Source organism: Diorhabda carinulata, chromosome X, assembly GCF_026250575.1.
Source record: "Diorhabda carinulata isolate Delta chromosome X, icDioCari1.1, whole genome shotgun sequence".
Taxonomy (NCBI): Eukaryota; Metazoa; Arthropoda; class Insecta; order Coleoptera; family Chrysomelidae; genus Diorhabda; species Diorhabda carinulata.
Window position 1 is genome coordinate 56308517 of NC_079472.1, and position 18473 is coordinate 56326989.

At 32.9% G+C, this 18473-nt stretch overlaps 1 protein-coding gene across 3 annotated transcripts in view; it reads right to left on the reverse strand.

The window, feature by feature from the left end:
* Positions 1–18473, reverse strand: part of LOC130902804 (pleckstrin homology domain-containing family G member 5) — a 306366-nt gene that overhangs the window by 183513 nt on the left and 104380 nt on the right. Inside the window, exon 2 of one of the 3 annotated variants that reach the window (XM_057815136.1) lies at positions 1883–2631. The exons of the other annotated variants lie outside the window; for them this stretch is intronic. Within the exon in view, the coding sequence (XP_057671119.1) occupies positions 1883–2254 (372 nt within the window). The 5' untranslated portion in view covers positions 2255–2631. The remainder of the gene's footprint in view (positions 1–1882; positions 2632–18473) is intronic. 3 annotated transcript variants of the gene reach the window in all.

Genomic DNA, 18473 nt, shown 5'->3' on the forward strand with positions numbered 1-18473 from the left:
GGATAATTACTTTATATATGGAATGTATAATTATTTTAAAACAAAGATGATCAGAATAAAGTGATCTTAGTTTGTATTGAAAGATTCGTAGTTATTATCCACGCTCTTTCTACTACTTCAAGGATTCATTTTGTTCAGAAATCTACTAAAATTGAGGTTATAGAGCTATAATGCATAAGGATGCATCCCAGAAACAGTTATATCAAGGGGCACCCTTTAATCTTTGTTACTGAAAAATTTCGATCGCAATGCTTCGAAAGATGTTTATAAAATCGTAACAGACGACGAATCATGGATCTATGCATATGATCCAGAAAATAAACAACAATCGACTATTTAGGTCATTCATGACCAGCCAAATCCAACAAAAGTTGTTTGCGCTCGAAACATTTCGATGCAATTGGTCGCTTGGAGATGTAGCCTGTGTTCCCTTGAAGCAATGTAGAACGATTATTTCTGATTGAAATTCACAAAACCAATCGCAGAAAACGAATCATTCGCCACCATGACAATACGAGCTATCACACATCCGATCAAACAAAAAAATTTTGAACAGTTGAAACATCGATTTGATGGGTTATCCGAGAATATTTCGAAAACAAATGAAGACAGATCCAATTATAAATATTTTTTTCCATTTGTCTACCTTAACACCTAAGTAGCAACCCTCGTATGAAACTAATATATATATAAAAGATGGGAGCTCATAAACCAGAATCTACTATCAAGAAATCCTACTATTTCCTTTTGTTCCAAACGTAACAAAAAGATGAATATATGGAACTATAATTATTGAAAATGATTATTTTGGAGAAGTAGGTCATGTATGTATAATACAATTATTATGGGACATAAAAAAACATTTAAAATCTAGACAAATCACGAAAATCATATAAAAAGATTTAAGATGTGACAAGTTAAGGAAAAGATTATATAAAGATACAAAATCAGACATAAAAAGGGCAACACCAATAGTCATAATAAAAAGACTAAAAAAAGAATACAGTACCTATAGAGATGGTTTCACTATTATTCTGGAATGATAAAGTTGAGGCTATGATACGAAAGATTATGAAGACTTTGAATAAATACGAGTGAAACTCAATATCTATGTCTTGGACAACAATCTACATTTTGGAAAAGAAAATTAGCTTCCTCAATTTCAATCATTTGAAATGGATATTACAATGTGATGGTACGTGTTTGAGGATATAAAAACAAAAATAGAAAAAAAAACAAGCCACACAATCACTGCATGTGGTAGAACACTAACAATAGAAAACAAAGAAAAATCTGCCAAAGAATGATAGAGAATATCACTTTATTTGAAAGAAAATATGGTTCAAGTCTATTGTACGGGAAGGTGCCTAAAAGTGACCAAAATCGACAAAATAAGAATTGCAGGAATAGCATAGAACAGAGCACAGCAAAAATATGGTCAAAATAATGTCAAAACACTGGTGGCGACAAAAAATAGTGGAATTGGAGGTTCCAGGAAGACGACATACACATCGAACAGATACTTTGAGCATGCTATGACAGGTAGAAACCTGAGAGTGGGAAACTAGAATGAAAAACAACTGTAGTAAACAAGAACGGTAAATTCGTAAAGGAAAATGCTGTAAAAGAAGAAAATTTTCCTTTTATGACAAAAGAGTACTGTTATTTACACCAAATCACAGGAGTTGGATGAAAAATGAATATAGGAATCGATAATAGTAAAATCCAGGTTGCTAATATCAACGTTTACAATATGTGTTGAGCAAGAATTCAATTAGAGTTCATACTGTAATTTAATCCTATTGATATTCACTAGTAATTTCATATTTTTCTGTATAAAATGAAATAACTGATATAGATAATAATATAGTAAAAAACGTACCTGCATTTTTCCAACTGGCGGTGAAACAACCAAAAATATCCTCATTGTGGCTTTGAGAAAATCATCTTGTTTCAAACCTTCTTTGCAACGTGAACTGTTACCCTTACTTTTCGAAGAACTAGTAGTAGGATTAAGCGTTTTATCACTATCTTTTTTATCACTCCTCCGAACACTTTTTTGAGATTGTTCCCCACTTGATTTACACGATGGACTAGTCTCTTTCGAGGGAACGTTTTTCGATTTTTCTTTAAAACTAAAGGCTTTCAAAATATCTGTTCTAGTGGTATTTTCTAGGCCGATGGATTTCTGTTTGACAAGTGGTTGTTTATCATTTTTTTTGTCTTTGTCGCAACTTTTTTCGCGTCGGAACATTTCGAATCGACTGGATTGTGTTAGGGAATTTTTTCGAGAGAGCGGTTCGTTTTTGGTTTGAGACGTAGCGGTTTGAAGGTCTGAAGACCCTGACGCATGTCTTTGAACTTTCCTCCTGATAGAACCGACGAATTTTCTCCACTCTTGATTACCTTCAGATGCCTGATTAGGTTCTTGATCGATGTTCAGGCTTTCCCGAGCAATTTTTATCGGTTTCGATGAAAATATTCTTACTATGTTTTGCAGGATCTTTGGTTTTCGTTGGACGAAGTTAACACATATATTTATACATGATTGTGAAAAATATCATAAAATATTATCTTATTTCACTAATTCACTATATTACAGTAAGCGTATATGCTTCTCCAAAAAGGTAACTGTGAAATTGGTAACATTTGGTTTGAATGTAATCTTTGAATAATCTCACGTTACATTAAAATTCAATATTTATTGAGTAGCCCCAACCAGTAACATAAGTAGGTTTACAGTAAATACCTCGCTCTATGACCGAGACTCACTTGTCATACACCACTCCGATCCGATTTTGCTCCAAAGAACGGATCGGTGCGGGATCTCAAGGGGTGAGCTCACATGTCCTACAGGCTTCCGAGTTCTTTCCGCACAGTCTCGATTCAACTAATATCGCGAAAGGTTCTGTGCGCAAAATGTCTCAAAATTTTAGCAACTGCGATTTGGCCATGGTGGTACTTTGTTTAGAAGAGGAAGATTCCATGGAGGACAGAGGAAAATGCGTTCTGCTTATTCTACACTTTTACCTCATCTGTTGGATGACGAGACAAAATTTGACCAACACTTCTGTGGTATCAGCTACAGAGCAATGGTAAAAGCACTGGAAAATAAGGTAGATAGGAGCAAAACCAATTATTCAGAAACCCACAAGGGCTCAGACAGACCAAGACTCTTCTGGGAAACTATAACCAGAATAGATCTACAGAATGTATTAACCTAAGTAAAAACAATCTACGAATACTAACATGAGTTCTATCGGGGCACTGTCGTTTCAACAAACACCTGAAGACGCTAGGCCCAGCAGATAATGTTTTTGTTGCACAGATGACAGAAGACGAAACCTCTATCCACTTTCTCTCAAAGTGTGAAACACTAAGAGCACTACACCTAGGAGCGTATGGAAGGAAGACCTCCAGTATCGCAGCAAGAGAGGGGAACGATCCTTTGGGTCGCAGTGTATACGAAGCTCCAAATCCATACATACAAACAAGTATTGAACTGTTGCAATGCTAATTTGGTGATGAAAGTACCTGACGAGCAGCTATGTTTCGAGGTTATAGCGAATTTAAACGTGGATGGATATCTCTTGGTGATGAGCCACGCTCTACTAGGCCCTAATGCACCTATCAAGCGTGTAACATGCCATTCGGATTGTTACATTTTTTTTTGAAACATTTTGAATATTCCTTTGTTCACGTATTTTGGCATAGTAGTCACTTTGGATTTATTTATTCTAACATTGGATTTTTTGAAGGAATGAATTTCTTATTGCCTGCCATTTCTGTCAAGGAATCCAATAAAATCTCGGACTGTATTCTAAATTGTCCTCTACCTATCTACACTTTAAATCAAAATGAATTTTAGTAGATTTGTGGTGATTTTATTCTTTATATTCGCTGGTAAGTTTTACTTTCCTTTTTTTACTATTCTATTCGTTCTGTTCTCCAAGTGAAGAGAAAATACGAATTTTCGTGAGCATAATAATAAAAAAAATCAGAAGTGACTACTGTGCATCAGTACGTGAACAAAGGAATGTTCATAATGTTTGAAGAAAAACGTAACAAGCCGAATGGCAACTCTTATTATTGGAACCGCAACTAAATTCGATTTACAGTTGATAATATTCATGTGGAAAATATTGTTAATCGATGTTTGCCGCACAAACAAAAAAATTACATTTTATATTTCTAGTACGCAGTTCACAACGCAGATTTTTCCGTTGTACAAAATTAGTGACAAGTAGGGGCCCCAATCACAAGAAACTACAGAGCTTATTAATTTTTACTCAAAAAAAAGAACTAGCTAAAAAAATCTAAAAACTAACTAAAAAAAGAACTAGAAAAAAACTAGCTCTTTTTCTACTCATTTTGCGCAAAACAGGAGGAAATTACATAAAGGCGGAAATGAGAAATAACGATAGCCACTGTGATATTTGAAGAAATTCAATATAACATTTCGTATGAAATGTGTAGCTTAAATAATCATTATGGAACATTCAATATTATAATCATAGATAGTAAAGTAATGATCATTATTATGAATGATCCATAACAGGGCACGTCAGTTCGTTTTCCAATTTCATGAATAAATAGTTGAATCACTCCGAAATATAACTGAATCAAGCTTTTGTAATGTATATATTAAATATAAATTATTAATGCGGAAATCAAATTGCGTCATAAATTCCATAGTGATTTTCAATTACAATCGTTATAAACTGAAATATTTATTTGATTAAAAAAATTATTTATGCCGCAACGGTAGGCAACCTCCAGCACGTCCCACAAAACCTTTAGAAACTACATATGTACAATGTGTACTTTTTGTGACATCAGAAATTTTTAACTGACATTTTGTTTTGTTTAAATTGAAACGGTATTTTTCACACATAATTCACTATAAAAATTGAGACAAAAACTTTTCTAATGCAGTGACTGATTATGACAAAAAAGGGTGAACAGGTATGGTAAAATCGAGCACCTACATCACACATTTAATACGTAGATGGTTCATATAAACCGGAACTTTTCAATAAACGCGCGAAAGTGGCTGCACTGCACTGCACTTTCTATCTTACTAATGAATGCACTTCATCTGTTCAACTGCATGCTAGATTATGGAATATTCATTTTGACACGACGACTCCAAATAAATATTTATCTAACTAGTAATAACCAAATCAAAGAGCACATATCTCGAAAACCCAGTGTGATTGGAGACAATAAAATAATCGAGTACAATGAAATAAACAAATATTTGCAATAAAAAATTGAGGTTTCAATTTGAAAAAATTTGAAGTGGATAAATAATGTCATCATGACAATAATAACAAACTACTGCACAACTGTGTTGTTGTACCTGCGCTTGTAGTGCCCATGATGCGTCAGTTGTTTATCTTTCATGGTTGTGTAGTTGCTTAAATCCTATTATTATCAATTTAACAGTAGAAATTGGCGCCATTAGACACAAATACTCGCCAGATGTTGTTGAAACTTACAGAAGTCAACCATATCTTTGTTAAATCAAAAACAAAGAATACCATGATCGAGACAAAAGGGAACTTGATTATAAATAGATCACAGAACAATTCAACCAGATGCGAGTTGTAAAGGAATGAATATTTTAAATAAAATGTTAGAAGGGAAAGAATATTAACAATCTTCAAAAATTGAAGCATCTGGTGACTCGTATTTACTGAATTTCGTTCAAGATCAATGAACTTCAAAGAAATCTTCAACGAACTTAGATGGTAATGATGAAAATAATTCATTAGCAGGTAAAAAATTTCCCATAACTACTTTCCTTCTTTCATCATACTCATTGCAAGTACTCCAAGATAGATTTTCTTGTCCATTCGGAGATCGTTTCTTAATTCTTCTGGTTCTAGTTTCAATTCCTCTAGTACCAACGCCCTTATTTTTCACGATTTTTGTATCATTTTGTCAATTAGAATCGTCAATCGAAGCTGGGTAAACTGTACAAGTAACTTGTTCAGTAAACCGTAGCAAAGCTTGATTATGCGGAAATATATACCAAAGCGAAAGTATTTATTCTATTAGACAGCAGAGCAGCCCATCAAACATTCGATTCTTGTAAAATTGAACCAAAGCTAGTAGCAAACAACAAATTTACTCTAACGTGGATCACACGCAATTGCACGGTAATGATCAAACTGATCACCTGGCGAAAAAAGTCTGGACAGCTTCTTTCCGAGTACCGCAACCTGTTATAGGTATACTACAAAACCATGATCATAAAAAAGACCTCAGGTCTGAAACAATGGAAGAGATCTCTTTGTTATTCTACTAAATGGACACAAAAAGACCATTCATTAGCTAAGACGACTCAAGTAGTACGTACTGGTATGCTCACTAACCAGAAATCATCACATCGAAAATACCCCAATTACTGTTTTGGTCAAGGAAATAGCCGGCCACCTCTTCTGAGTACATAGCCCCTAGTCGTTGCTAGCCGACTGATTAATAGTACAGAGTAGATGAATATTAGCGTCGATTCACGCCCAACTCATCTGATTTAATAGTAAATCGAGTGGATTTCAATATGAATACGGCGATTTCCATTACGTTATTAATTATTGCTTCTTTCATAAATAGTTTCTGCTTTGGTTAACCATGTGAACTAAAATCTGGAATCTGAAAGTAGATACGAGATCTCTCTTTTAAGGAATAGTTATCCATTGAAGTATTTCGTGAACTAATTGTACGTGTTTGCTTCGAGACAAGGTCATCTAATTCAAATAATGACATGTTTTTGTACAAATACAAATGTATGGCTTACACGACAGAACTTTATGCACTTCATCAATAACGTATACGTTTTATATGATCTCAAATGGTTCTGATCAGTCTGTTTCTAATATTGCATTCCATCATTCAAGCAAATGTGTTGTTGATTATCTAAATTTCTAAATAAATAAACACAAATCAAGTTTTATTTATTTATATTTATATCATAACAAAGCTAAGCTGTACTGAAGTTAGTTTAGTTTGAAAATTTTACAGCATACTCAAGGAATTTGGCCAACATTCGAGCAGAAAAAAATGTGAGGGCTATTGGACTAATTCTGTTCTGTTCATTTGAATTAGCAGAGATGAAATATTTGAAGAAATGAGAAAGAAAAGAAAGGAAGAAAATATTAGACTAGTTCAACAATACAATAGAACTGAATATTTTAAGGTACTACTATGAAAATGGGACTAGATCAGAATACTTTATTTAAAGAAATCTGCATATATAGATATTCATCAGATGTTGTAGTAAGGTATTGCTGTCTGAAAGAAACTAAAACTGGCGGAAAGACACGACTGTAGATTCGATAAGTTAGAAAAGGAAACTTTTGATATTCATGCCGAGTACAAGACACTACAGACTTTTGAGGCTCAATATAGAAAGCATATTATATAGAGCAGAAAGACTGTCAAACGTGGTATACGAATATTTATAAAAAAAATCAGTCACTGGGAATAAAGCTAGCGAGTAAATAAAAAGATTTTTGAAGCTTAAATACCACGTGAAAGGTTGTTAAAATAATATGTTGATAAATTTTATACGTCTTTTAGGTATATACCGTTGTATTAAACCAGTTTTCTTCTTTTTTGATTTGTTTGATAATGTAGAGGGCATTAATTATAGGAATATTTCGTTAGAACACTTGTTTTCCTAATCTATTTGTAGTTTGCTTCACGAGTTTCAAGTTTGATCTATTAGTAAAAAGTTTTTCTGCACAACTATTTCAATTTTTCTGTCTTCGATAGAAATTTTAACTCTTAATGTATAATTGTAAAACATTTTACACGGAATGAAAGCAAATAATAGTTGTAAAACTAGTGGGATAAAAATATTTGATGGTGACTGATAGCTCACATGAGAAATTTTGGAAAAATTTCATATACTACGTGGTGGGAAATTGAAAACTGCAGAAAATTCCATAATCTCTTTTTTGATGAGAGATGATATGTCAATATGAAATGTACACGACGAAATATAATGCATATTATGCAATAAAAATTCCGTTCTCCAGACATAACTCGATTCGATTCTGAATGAGGTTCAACTTAATTTGAATACACAGAATGAGAGTTTGGTGAGTGTAAGTGATAACAGCGGCGGTATCACATATATTTTAATGGGATAATGAGTGAAGCGATATTTATATAATATATCATATACTTAAATTCAATTATAATTATGGCACAAGTTCGAAATCTTCCGGGAATATAAAAATATATAAGAATAATATGACAATAATTGCTTCTTAAGTTTTGAATTACGGAAAAACTGATGTGAATATGTCAAATCTGACATAGAATAAACAACACTTTCTTCTAAATCAAATACGGCCGTTTTTGCTTGATAACTTCGCTTAAACGTTGCAATAAGTTCGCATAATACTCGCCGTTGATAGTTTTTACTTTTTCAAGATAGATCACGAAAATTATCCCGAGTGCATCCCAAAATACCGATGCGATGACCTTGCTTGTAGATGGAACGGTCTCTGCCCATTTTGGAGTCAGTTATCCCTTCTCAGTCCATTGCTTTGATTGTTCTTTTTGTTTCGTGTTTTGAGTGATGGATCCACCTTCCATCCATGGTTATGGAACGGTGCTTAATTTCTGTGTTTTTGTTCCATAGTGATGAAACGCGGCACCTATTTTGCGTACAGCTGCAGAACTGCACTTTTTAAATGCCTACTATGTCTTCTAGCTCGCGCACTTGCAGTCGAAGATCGTCTAATACCGTTTTGAGGATTTCTGGAGTCGTCACTTCATTAGGACTACCAATGCGATGCTGGTCGCAGGTGTAAACTCTGCTACCCAATATTTTACAATTGATAACGAAGGAGCATTCTCAACCAGAGTAGAACCTTGATCACCTGGGCTAAGGCCTTTCATATAAAAGTATTTTATCACATAACGATGACCAATTTTGTCCATGTTCTCAAATTCACTGAAAACGTTTACTGTTGATGGCTGGCAAACAAATTCTAAATAACGTGGCGTCTTCAAACTTGAAACATAAGTTGTATAGATTGTTAACTTTTTCATACGGTATTTTTTCAAGCACCTACCGCGATCTCTAGGTAGGGCCCGGTACTACTGGGATCTACACTGAGCAAAACACTCCATAGTGGTAGGATACCGAAAAAACCACATTTTTGGAAGGAAATTTCACGCTTCTTTCAGTAGCTACTCTTCAAGGAGCAATTTCGCAATGAAACTGGAAATAAAAATATCTAAAATCTAGTGAATCAGTTCACAAACTACACAAAAATGGAAACCGCATAATTTGGCACTGTTCCATTCCCGCAGATCAAAATAAATTGCGAGTTTATCTTTTTTCTACATCTGAAGAAGCGGTTAATGGAGTGCCTCCATCGATAATTGGTTCAAACTCATGAAAAAGTGTATTGATCCCAATGGAGAAAATTTAGAAAAAATAAAGCTATATTCAATAATAAATATTTGTTTGCGTTTGTCTATTTCAAAATTTAAATAGCAACCCTCGCAAGTTAAAGGAAACTGATTTTCAATCAAAAATTTCATCCTCAAAAGGAAAATATTCTAATTTCCAAGTTTATAAAGTATGATTTCCGATAAACTATCTTAAGGTTTTTGACGTTTTTCATTAGAAAATTGGTAGCGCTCACACCAATTTACGGTTATATGTGGCATTATATTTCTTTTTCGAAAGCATCGACGACAAATTTCTCACGGAGTTTTATCCAGTAGTGCAATTTCTCGTAGCTCCTTTTTGAAAAATTTTGTGAAATAGCTTTTTGTTTGAAGTAATTCAATGAATTGTGACATTCTTTCTCAAGAAAGTAATTTTGTGGATAGTCTTAAGTGGAAGTTGACATTATAGTCCGAAACTTTGAGGATCGCTTTAGATAGTTGTCTACTAATAGTTTAATGATACTGACATGATTTTAGGACTCTAACCATGAATATACCCAAATATGTCATAAACAGACTATTGTCTATCACTTATTTATAGTTGAAAATTAGTTCTAACATATTACTTTGTAAGCTTCCAAGGAATTCACAAAATTTGTGTGTATTTTGTGCTTAAATGACGGTTTCAACTGTTTCGTTCATGTTTATCATCAAACATGGATGGATAATGTTTAAAATTGCAAAGGGATAACCCAGTGGCAGTTGGAAGCTACAACTGAATACACTGTTTACAGAGACTGAAGGTAAACCAGTCTCTGAAGACGATAACTCGGTTATCGAATCAGATAGTATAATTTTTAGTGTTTGTGTAGTGGTGGTGTAAACAGTATATTCAATAAGAGTATCGCCCACGGTTACAGAAATTCCAACTTACAAGGACAAGGACAAAATTAAAGCTTTAGGAGGACTTAACACTTTTCATTAGATGAAGATAGCTTTTGTCAGAATCCTAGTCATTTTCAACCAGTTTCAAATATACTTTACCCACCCCTCGCCTACTCTAAGCAGAAAAATCCTTAGTAGAAAAAAAGACGAGAATGCCAAGCTTCCGCAATAAAATTGAAAATAATAATGTCAAAAATCGAACAAATAAGTTCACAAACGACGCAAAAACTTATGACAAAACCATTCGTTGAGCCCACAGTGGATATTTAGAAAATTTTTTACATTATTCTATTGAACTGGCGATCGAAAGTGGCGCCATTTATCGAAAATTGTCGTACCGATCATTCTTCTTCGATACATACCTCCTCCACGTAGAAACCTTCGTGGGCTCATGCACAACAAATTTGCTCGACTATCACATAGACAGCGATTTTATAAAGGACATACAGACTTACTGGCTCCCACCTTCATTTTTTATCAATCCTATGATAATTAACTTTTTGAAAGTTATTCATTCTCGATTATTTCTATGGTTTTTTGCATATAGATATATGTTTGTGATCCTGATTTTGTAGAACGTATGTGTTGATCTCGATAGTTATGACGCACTATTTAAATAAATTGATATAATCACAAAGCAATTCATCGATGTTGAATATCTTACAATTCAAACTGATAGTACAGAAATGGAGAACAGTAATTTGAAAGACAAGTTCATTGCGATTAATGGTCGAAATAATTGATTTGTATTGAAAATAATAACTAAAATTATATTGGCGCCACTGTCATTTCAATGAATTCCATATATTTCCGTGACAGTTCAAGCTGATGGCAACAACACATTCCCACTTTTGAATTTTCCTGGTTACTTCCAAGACACCGATCAGATGTAAGCTTGTGGTGGATAACAAAATAATACACCAGGAAATGAAATTTAAATATCTGGGAATCGAAATATCTGGACACGGGGACGTGGAGACGGAAGTAAGAAACCAAGCTACAAGAGCCTCAAGAGCAGCAGCATACCTAAATGACACAATCTGGCGAAATAAATACATTCGAACTGAAGCAAAAGCCCGCATTTACAAGACCGCAATCAGACCTATATTATCCTATGCAGCAGAGACCCGACCTGAGACCTCTAAAACGAAACGGATATTGGAGACTACAGAAATGAAAATAGTTCGAAGAATAGCGGGAAGAACACTACTGGATAGACAAAGGAGTGAAAACATAAGACGAACATGCGGGATAGATAATATCAATGACTGGATACTGAATAGAAAGATAAAATGAAATGAGCACATTGACCGCATGACGGAAGAACGAATTGTGAAAATATCAAGGGACAAATCACCAGCAGGACAAAGAAGCATTGGAAGACCTAGGAAAAGATGGAGTGACAACCTCCCAGGTGACTGAGCAGAGGCAATGACGTGAAGAAAAACAGGCAATGATGCCTATACACAACAGGAAGAAGAAGAAGGAAGAATTTTCCTGCCAAAACTGCCACCTCGATAAATTTGTTCATCATTTTCTTGACTGAGAGTACGGTTCCGTTGCAAAGTTGTAGTGGATTTATGTATGATGGGTACACCAATTCTAGACAGATGGTTCACTGCTATTCCAATTGATTTCATATATTACCGTGACACTTAAAGCTGATTTTAATGGGAACGAAAACAGCAAACGAATTTACAATGAAAATTTGCGTCGTTGACTCATGCTTAACATCATCAGATAATCAAATGCAAAGTTTACGATTCGATTAAGAAAATAAAAACATTCTTATATATATATATATATATATATATATATATATATATATATATATATATATATATATAAAGATTATTCGACGAATTCAATTTCTTATATTTATCTAATAAGACTAATAAAGAGAGAGAGAGAGAGAGAGAGAGAGAGAGAGAGAGAGAGAAATACTTTATTCTCAGAAAATTGTCACAATTTGTAGAAAAAAGCTTGTAAAAACTAAAAAACGAACATAAAAATAATTGAATAAAGGTACAAATAAGATAAAGTTTCAATATACAGAAGAAAAGCACAATTAGTAACAAAATTATAGGTAATTGTGATAGGTAACAATAAGTATATAAGTCCATGACCAAATTAAATATTATTAGAATAGAAGTCGTTTACAATGTAGAAGGCACTTTCCAATAGATATGCCCTCTAATTATTGCGAAATACGGGAAAAGATGATATCGATTTAATTTCAATTGGCAAGTGATTGTGCATTTTTTGCATTGGGAAATATTGAGCCATTAACTAATTCTGAGCGTGGAGTAAGTAGGTAAAGATCGTGCTCCAGCTTCCTAAGTGGATATCCGTGTAACGTTAAGACTGCTAAGGGGGTGGATAAGTTCAGTTCTTGGGAAACTGATCTCAGCGTAAAAAAGGCTGCAATGCATTTTTTGATTTTGGATACGTTAAAACAGAGAAGACTAGAATCGCACCGTGATTTAAGGATGATTAGGTCTAAGAAAAACTAGTGTCGTCTGCAAATTTGACCATTGATGTCTAGATACGCGATGTCGTTTGTAAACAGAAGAAACAAAATAAGGCTTAGTACTGAGCCTTGAGGCACTCCACATTCTATTAGATTTCAAAACGCATCGTTGTATAAACCCTTACAAGCTGACTTTAATTGGTAAGGTATGGTTTGAACGATACGAGAGGTGTTCCTCTGAAACCGTAGTACTGCAATTCATTAATTGAAATATAATTAACACAATCAAAAGCTTCAGAAATATCACAGAAGTTGTTGCAGTGGAGTAACGGCTGTTTAAGAGTCTATTGGGGTTTGCAAATCAATAACTTTCACACTCATTGTTTGAAAAATCGACATCAGCATGTTATCAAAATATTTCATTTTATTTGTGTTATCGAGTACTACGCATTTCGACAATTAAAAAAAGAACAGTAACAAGCGTTCGAAATTTGAAATTTGAGCATGTTTGTGAACACAGAAATTGAGTTAATTAGAAAAAATAGCACAATGAGAAACTGTTCCATTATTCAGTCGAACCGTGGCTGTTGCACACGTTTTCTTTTTTTTGTATCATATATCTAGTTATAACATGCAAAGGAATTTAATAAATGGAAATGCAGTAATATTAATTTCCAGCAAAATCTATTAATATAATGTAATTTTAGTTATGGAATAAAGAGCAACCGAAATTGAAAAAAAGTTTTTGTTTGATCGTATGTTGAATTATACTCATCGACTAATTATTCCTTACTTCACAAACAAGATTTATTGAACGAATAAAATGTATATATTCAACATAAAATTTTTTGGAGAGGCAAAAAAGGGGAAATATAAGCGTCAATAATTGTGATAAATACAATTAAAGTACGCAAAATTACAAATATACAATCAGAATAACGTAATAATATCGAAGCCTATGTCAAACATTTATAAAGTGTGTTTTAAAATAAAGTTTTAAATTAACTTAAACTGCTAATTCTTCTGTGTATAGTAAAAGTTTTTTGAATAATTCTGTACGAAGTAGAGAGAAGAAGTTACGGTTATTGTGAAAATACTTATGAAGTGCTGAGTTATTCAAAGATATCTATCCAAATTACAATCAAATTATTGAAAGTGTAGTTTGATGGAATGAGCAATGTTTTTCAAAGAAAAATCTCTTCTAAATTAGCCCAGCACAGATCGTAACTAACGATGGAAAATCCTTGGATTTTGAAAGTTTGACTTTGAAAATTAATGTTGAGAGATGTATTAACGGCAACACTGCTATTGGATGGAAATTAGTTGCAAAGTCAAATAAATCATGCAATTAGTAATGCAATAGTGACAGTTTCTTTCAGCCGGATTGTAATGACTTTACTATTGCTCTTCGAAATTACTTAAATCGGGACAAATAGATTAGAAGAAGTGACAAAATATAGTAGCCAATTAGATCTCCTGATTTGTAGCCCTTAGATCATTGTAATAAAGATATTGATTGATAATTTGTTGCTAAAAATAGTATCGTGAGAAAAATATATTTGTTAATTTTGATCGTTAAGTTTTGTTGTTTTCAATGAAAGTTTCATTTTTTTGCTAAATATTTTTCATTGGAATGATCTGTTTAATAAGTCAATCTGAAAGTTATAATCGAGGAATTTTCAAATTTGCAGAGATAGAATCTTAGTGCCGTATAATCTCAGCTAGTCATTTCGTTAAACGACCGATGCTAGTCAGGGCGGCAACTGTCATCAGCCACATTGTCGATGGCCAGGAAAAGCCTATTGCATATTTATCTAGGTCTATAACCAATTGCACCTGAACAAGACCAAATGTACTTTCTTCCAAACTCGTTTTTCATTTCTTGGGCATATCTTTGAGCATAATAAAATACTAAAGTAACCTGACAAAAAAGATGTCGTCGTCAATTTATTACAGCAAATTATTTGAAAAAAACGCTCGTTATAACAGCTTGTATTTATTGAAATTAAATAGAATAATAATAATAGTGATAGAATAAATGTTTTGCTTGATTAAATAAAACAGAACATAAACATTATATCTTAAAAAGCTATTTCCAAAAGAAGTGGTTAGATCAAAACAATAAGACGATATAAAAATGGATTTTAAAGCATCTTTCAAAATGTGAGTTAAAGAAATTAAATTTTTTACATCGTTAGAAAACTCATTGATTATTGTGTATTATTGGAAAAGTGGAAAATTTCATCAATATTAGTAATTTACACTGATATTCACCTCGCTCATTTAATTGAAAATAAGCTGACTTCATTTTTGCGTTTAAACATAATTAATTTTAAATGAAATTTTGGAGACTAATATGAAATGTTTGATTGTTGTTTACCAGAAAATAATTTCAAATTCAAACATTGTTGGCAGTCAGACATACAAAAAACTTTATCGTATGCTATTGTTAAATATTTTTTCCATGGTCAATACAAAATTAATCAAATTTCGAAAAGAGGAAAAGCATCTTAGTAAATAAATCTTAAACATATGATATATATTTAGTGAAAAATATAAATGGCTCGATAGTGAGACCTAACCAAAATTATATGTTTGTGTATATATGTATATTATTCATTTTCTTGCGATTGTTATATTGTATGTTTTCTTATGACAATAAAGCATTTTCTTTCTCTAAAAAAAATAATTGAAAAAAAGTATTTTTCATGAGTTTATTGTTATAAACACGTACCTACTAGCAACGTGAATGTAAGCATCTGAGAGGAAAACCCACTAAAAATTAATATAACAAATATAAACTAAGTAAGATAACAATAATAGTCAGAAATTGAATAGCATTGGTATTTATTTCAATTTAAGTGATAAATGGAAACAAATTTCTGTAAATTGGAAGCACTGCATCAACTAACCATGAATAGAGTGAATGAGTCACAAATCTAAATTGAAATCATATCCAACACTGTTAAATAAATATCTAAAAAGGAGATAACTATAAGCAAATTTCCCTAAAGTGATAGAGCACTATAATTGTAGTATTTATACTGATAGTACTATGATAATAGTATTATTAGTATAAAAAATCATTACGTTTATTTTTTAAAAGAAAGTCCGACAATTACATCCCCCAAAAATAAAACGTATTAACAGCAGACTAATTACAGAGATGTTTAGAAGCTCCAGAAGAGAAATATTTACTAATAAAGGTAAATTTATTAAGAAAGAACTATTTTTTGAAATTTAATTTTATTTTTTCCTTGAATTGATATAGATTTTTCTAATTAGTGGGTTTTCTAGTAGATGAAAAGTTTCAAATAATAATTAAAAATTCTATTTCAATTATAGTAGATTGATATTTGTACTTTTAACCAATGCATTTAAATCAATGGTCAATCGTGCAGTGGATAGTTCGATTGGAACTTAGTAGTCTCGAGCTCTAAACCCTTGGGTGGCAAGAATTTTTTTTATAAAATTTTCATTCTGGTTTTTTTATTCGCAGACAGCAGTAGCTATAGGCGTAGCAGGGGCATGTTGTAGAGAGGAATTGTGGAAGTTAAGAATCGATAATTTAGATGCTTTAAATTCAGCTTTACTTGAGAATTTAGATAACACGAAAACAAAAAAGGCGAGAACGTTCACTGTAATGAGAGAATTTTATGAGATATATAAAAAATATGCTGCTCTTCGACCGATTAATTTGCCAGAAAAACGTTTCTTTTTAAATTACCAACACGGGAAATGTGCTGGACAGGTAGTTGGCATCAACAAATTAGGTAGTATGGCTAAGATAATTGCAATTTTTTCAAAATTAGAAAACCCCCATCTATATAAAGATCACTGCTTCAGACGTTCTTTGGCAACAATTCAGGAAGGGACATATTAACCTTAAAGCGCCTTGGAGGATGGCAATTTACTACCGTGGCAGAGGGATACGTCGAAGAGTCTATTAAAAATAAGATTACCGTTGCTAGTAAAATCGTCAACTCCATTGAAAAACCACTCGAACGATCAACTATCAACATCTAAAATCAACATAACAGAAAATTTAATGACGTTCCGGGTTTAACTATACAAAATTTCACAATCAACTACAATTTTAAATAATATTATTCAACAGTTAAGAGGATACTCTAGTATTAATTTATTTACTAATCATAAAAATAAACATTACTTTTATTCTTTCAATTTGTGCAGTTGTACAAAAAGTATAGTGTGCAACATGTGGAAAAAGTACTTTTCTCACTCCTGAGAAAAGTTGAAATTTTCCCACCTGTTGCACAATATACTATTTCACAATCAGTATGAATACTTATACATCATTCTACTAAACTTAAACTCTAAATTAGAAAATTTAAAAGTAACGATTGATATATAAACTACCAGTAGAATAGGTTCGTAATCAAACATTACATTACAGCGATCCTAAATTGGTTACCAACTGATTCGAAATCAATTCTAAACTGACCCGTGAGCCACGAACGAGTCTCTCTGTCAGCGTCAAGGCAGTAGAAACCAGAGTGGGGATGAAGTGAAAGAGTAATAGAGAAAAGATGAGAGAGAAATGAAAACTCAGAGAGGAAAATATATCCATTACGCAGCTACTCATCTCTTATCCTTGGCGAGCGTCTCATATCTAGTGAAGATACCTAACGGGGTATAAGATATCACCTGTATATTAATTTGCAGTGCTTTAGTGAATCCCGAAATCCCCCCATGAGTTTCCCTACTACAAAGTGCATATACAACAAAATAATTTGTTTACCACTTATATTAATAATACATCTTCTTATAACTAAGATTTTCACATACGAGGATATATTGAAAAATTCTTAGCCTACTATAGAACCAAACAAAATTTCAATGTCAAAATATTTTATTAATCAACATATTCTCCTTTAACTGGATAAATTTATTACAGTGAACCTGCAACGTTTCTAGACTTTTAAAAAAATGTTTCTTCTTGCTCTGCAAACCAGACCTCCACAGCTTTTATTACCTCCTCGTGGGAAGAAAATTTACGACCTTTTAAAATTTTTTTCAAATGAGGAAAGTGATGAAAACAAAACACCTTTGGATAGCTTTCCGCGTCTTTTCTTTTTAATTTTTTCCCATAGAGTGGTCAGACTGCATCATATTTTCGGGGACTGACACCGAAACTGGCCTTCTCGATCGGTCGTCATCATCTTCAATGGAAAATTTACCACTTTTGAAACTTACAGTCCAATTTTTTAGGGTCGCATGCGAAGGACATTGATCACCAAGGGTATTAAGCATATCTTCGTAAATTTGCTCACCTCTTAACCCTTTTAAATACAGGTAAATATAAAATTAGAAAACGATAAAAATCATCATACAAATAACTTGGAAAAAATCACATATCTGGGAATTACACTCGACTCATAATTGAATTGGAACGAACACATTAAAGACCTTGTCGTCAGATGTCAAAATGGATGAAACTTAACAGTTCTCTCAAACATAGACTAGAGTTCTGACCAAGAGACTGGTCAGAGACTTTACTTTCAATCTACAGGCATGTAATAAGATCTAGGATCGATTATGGGTCCATCGCCTATGCCTCCGCTAAAAAGCAGATACTAAAATGCTTAGACACCATAGTCAATCAAGCATTACGCATAAT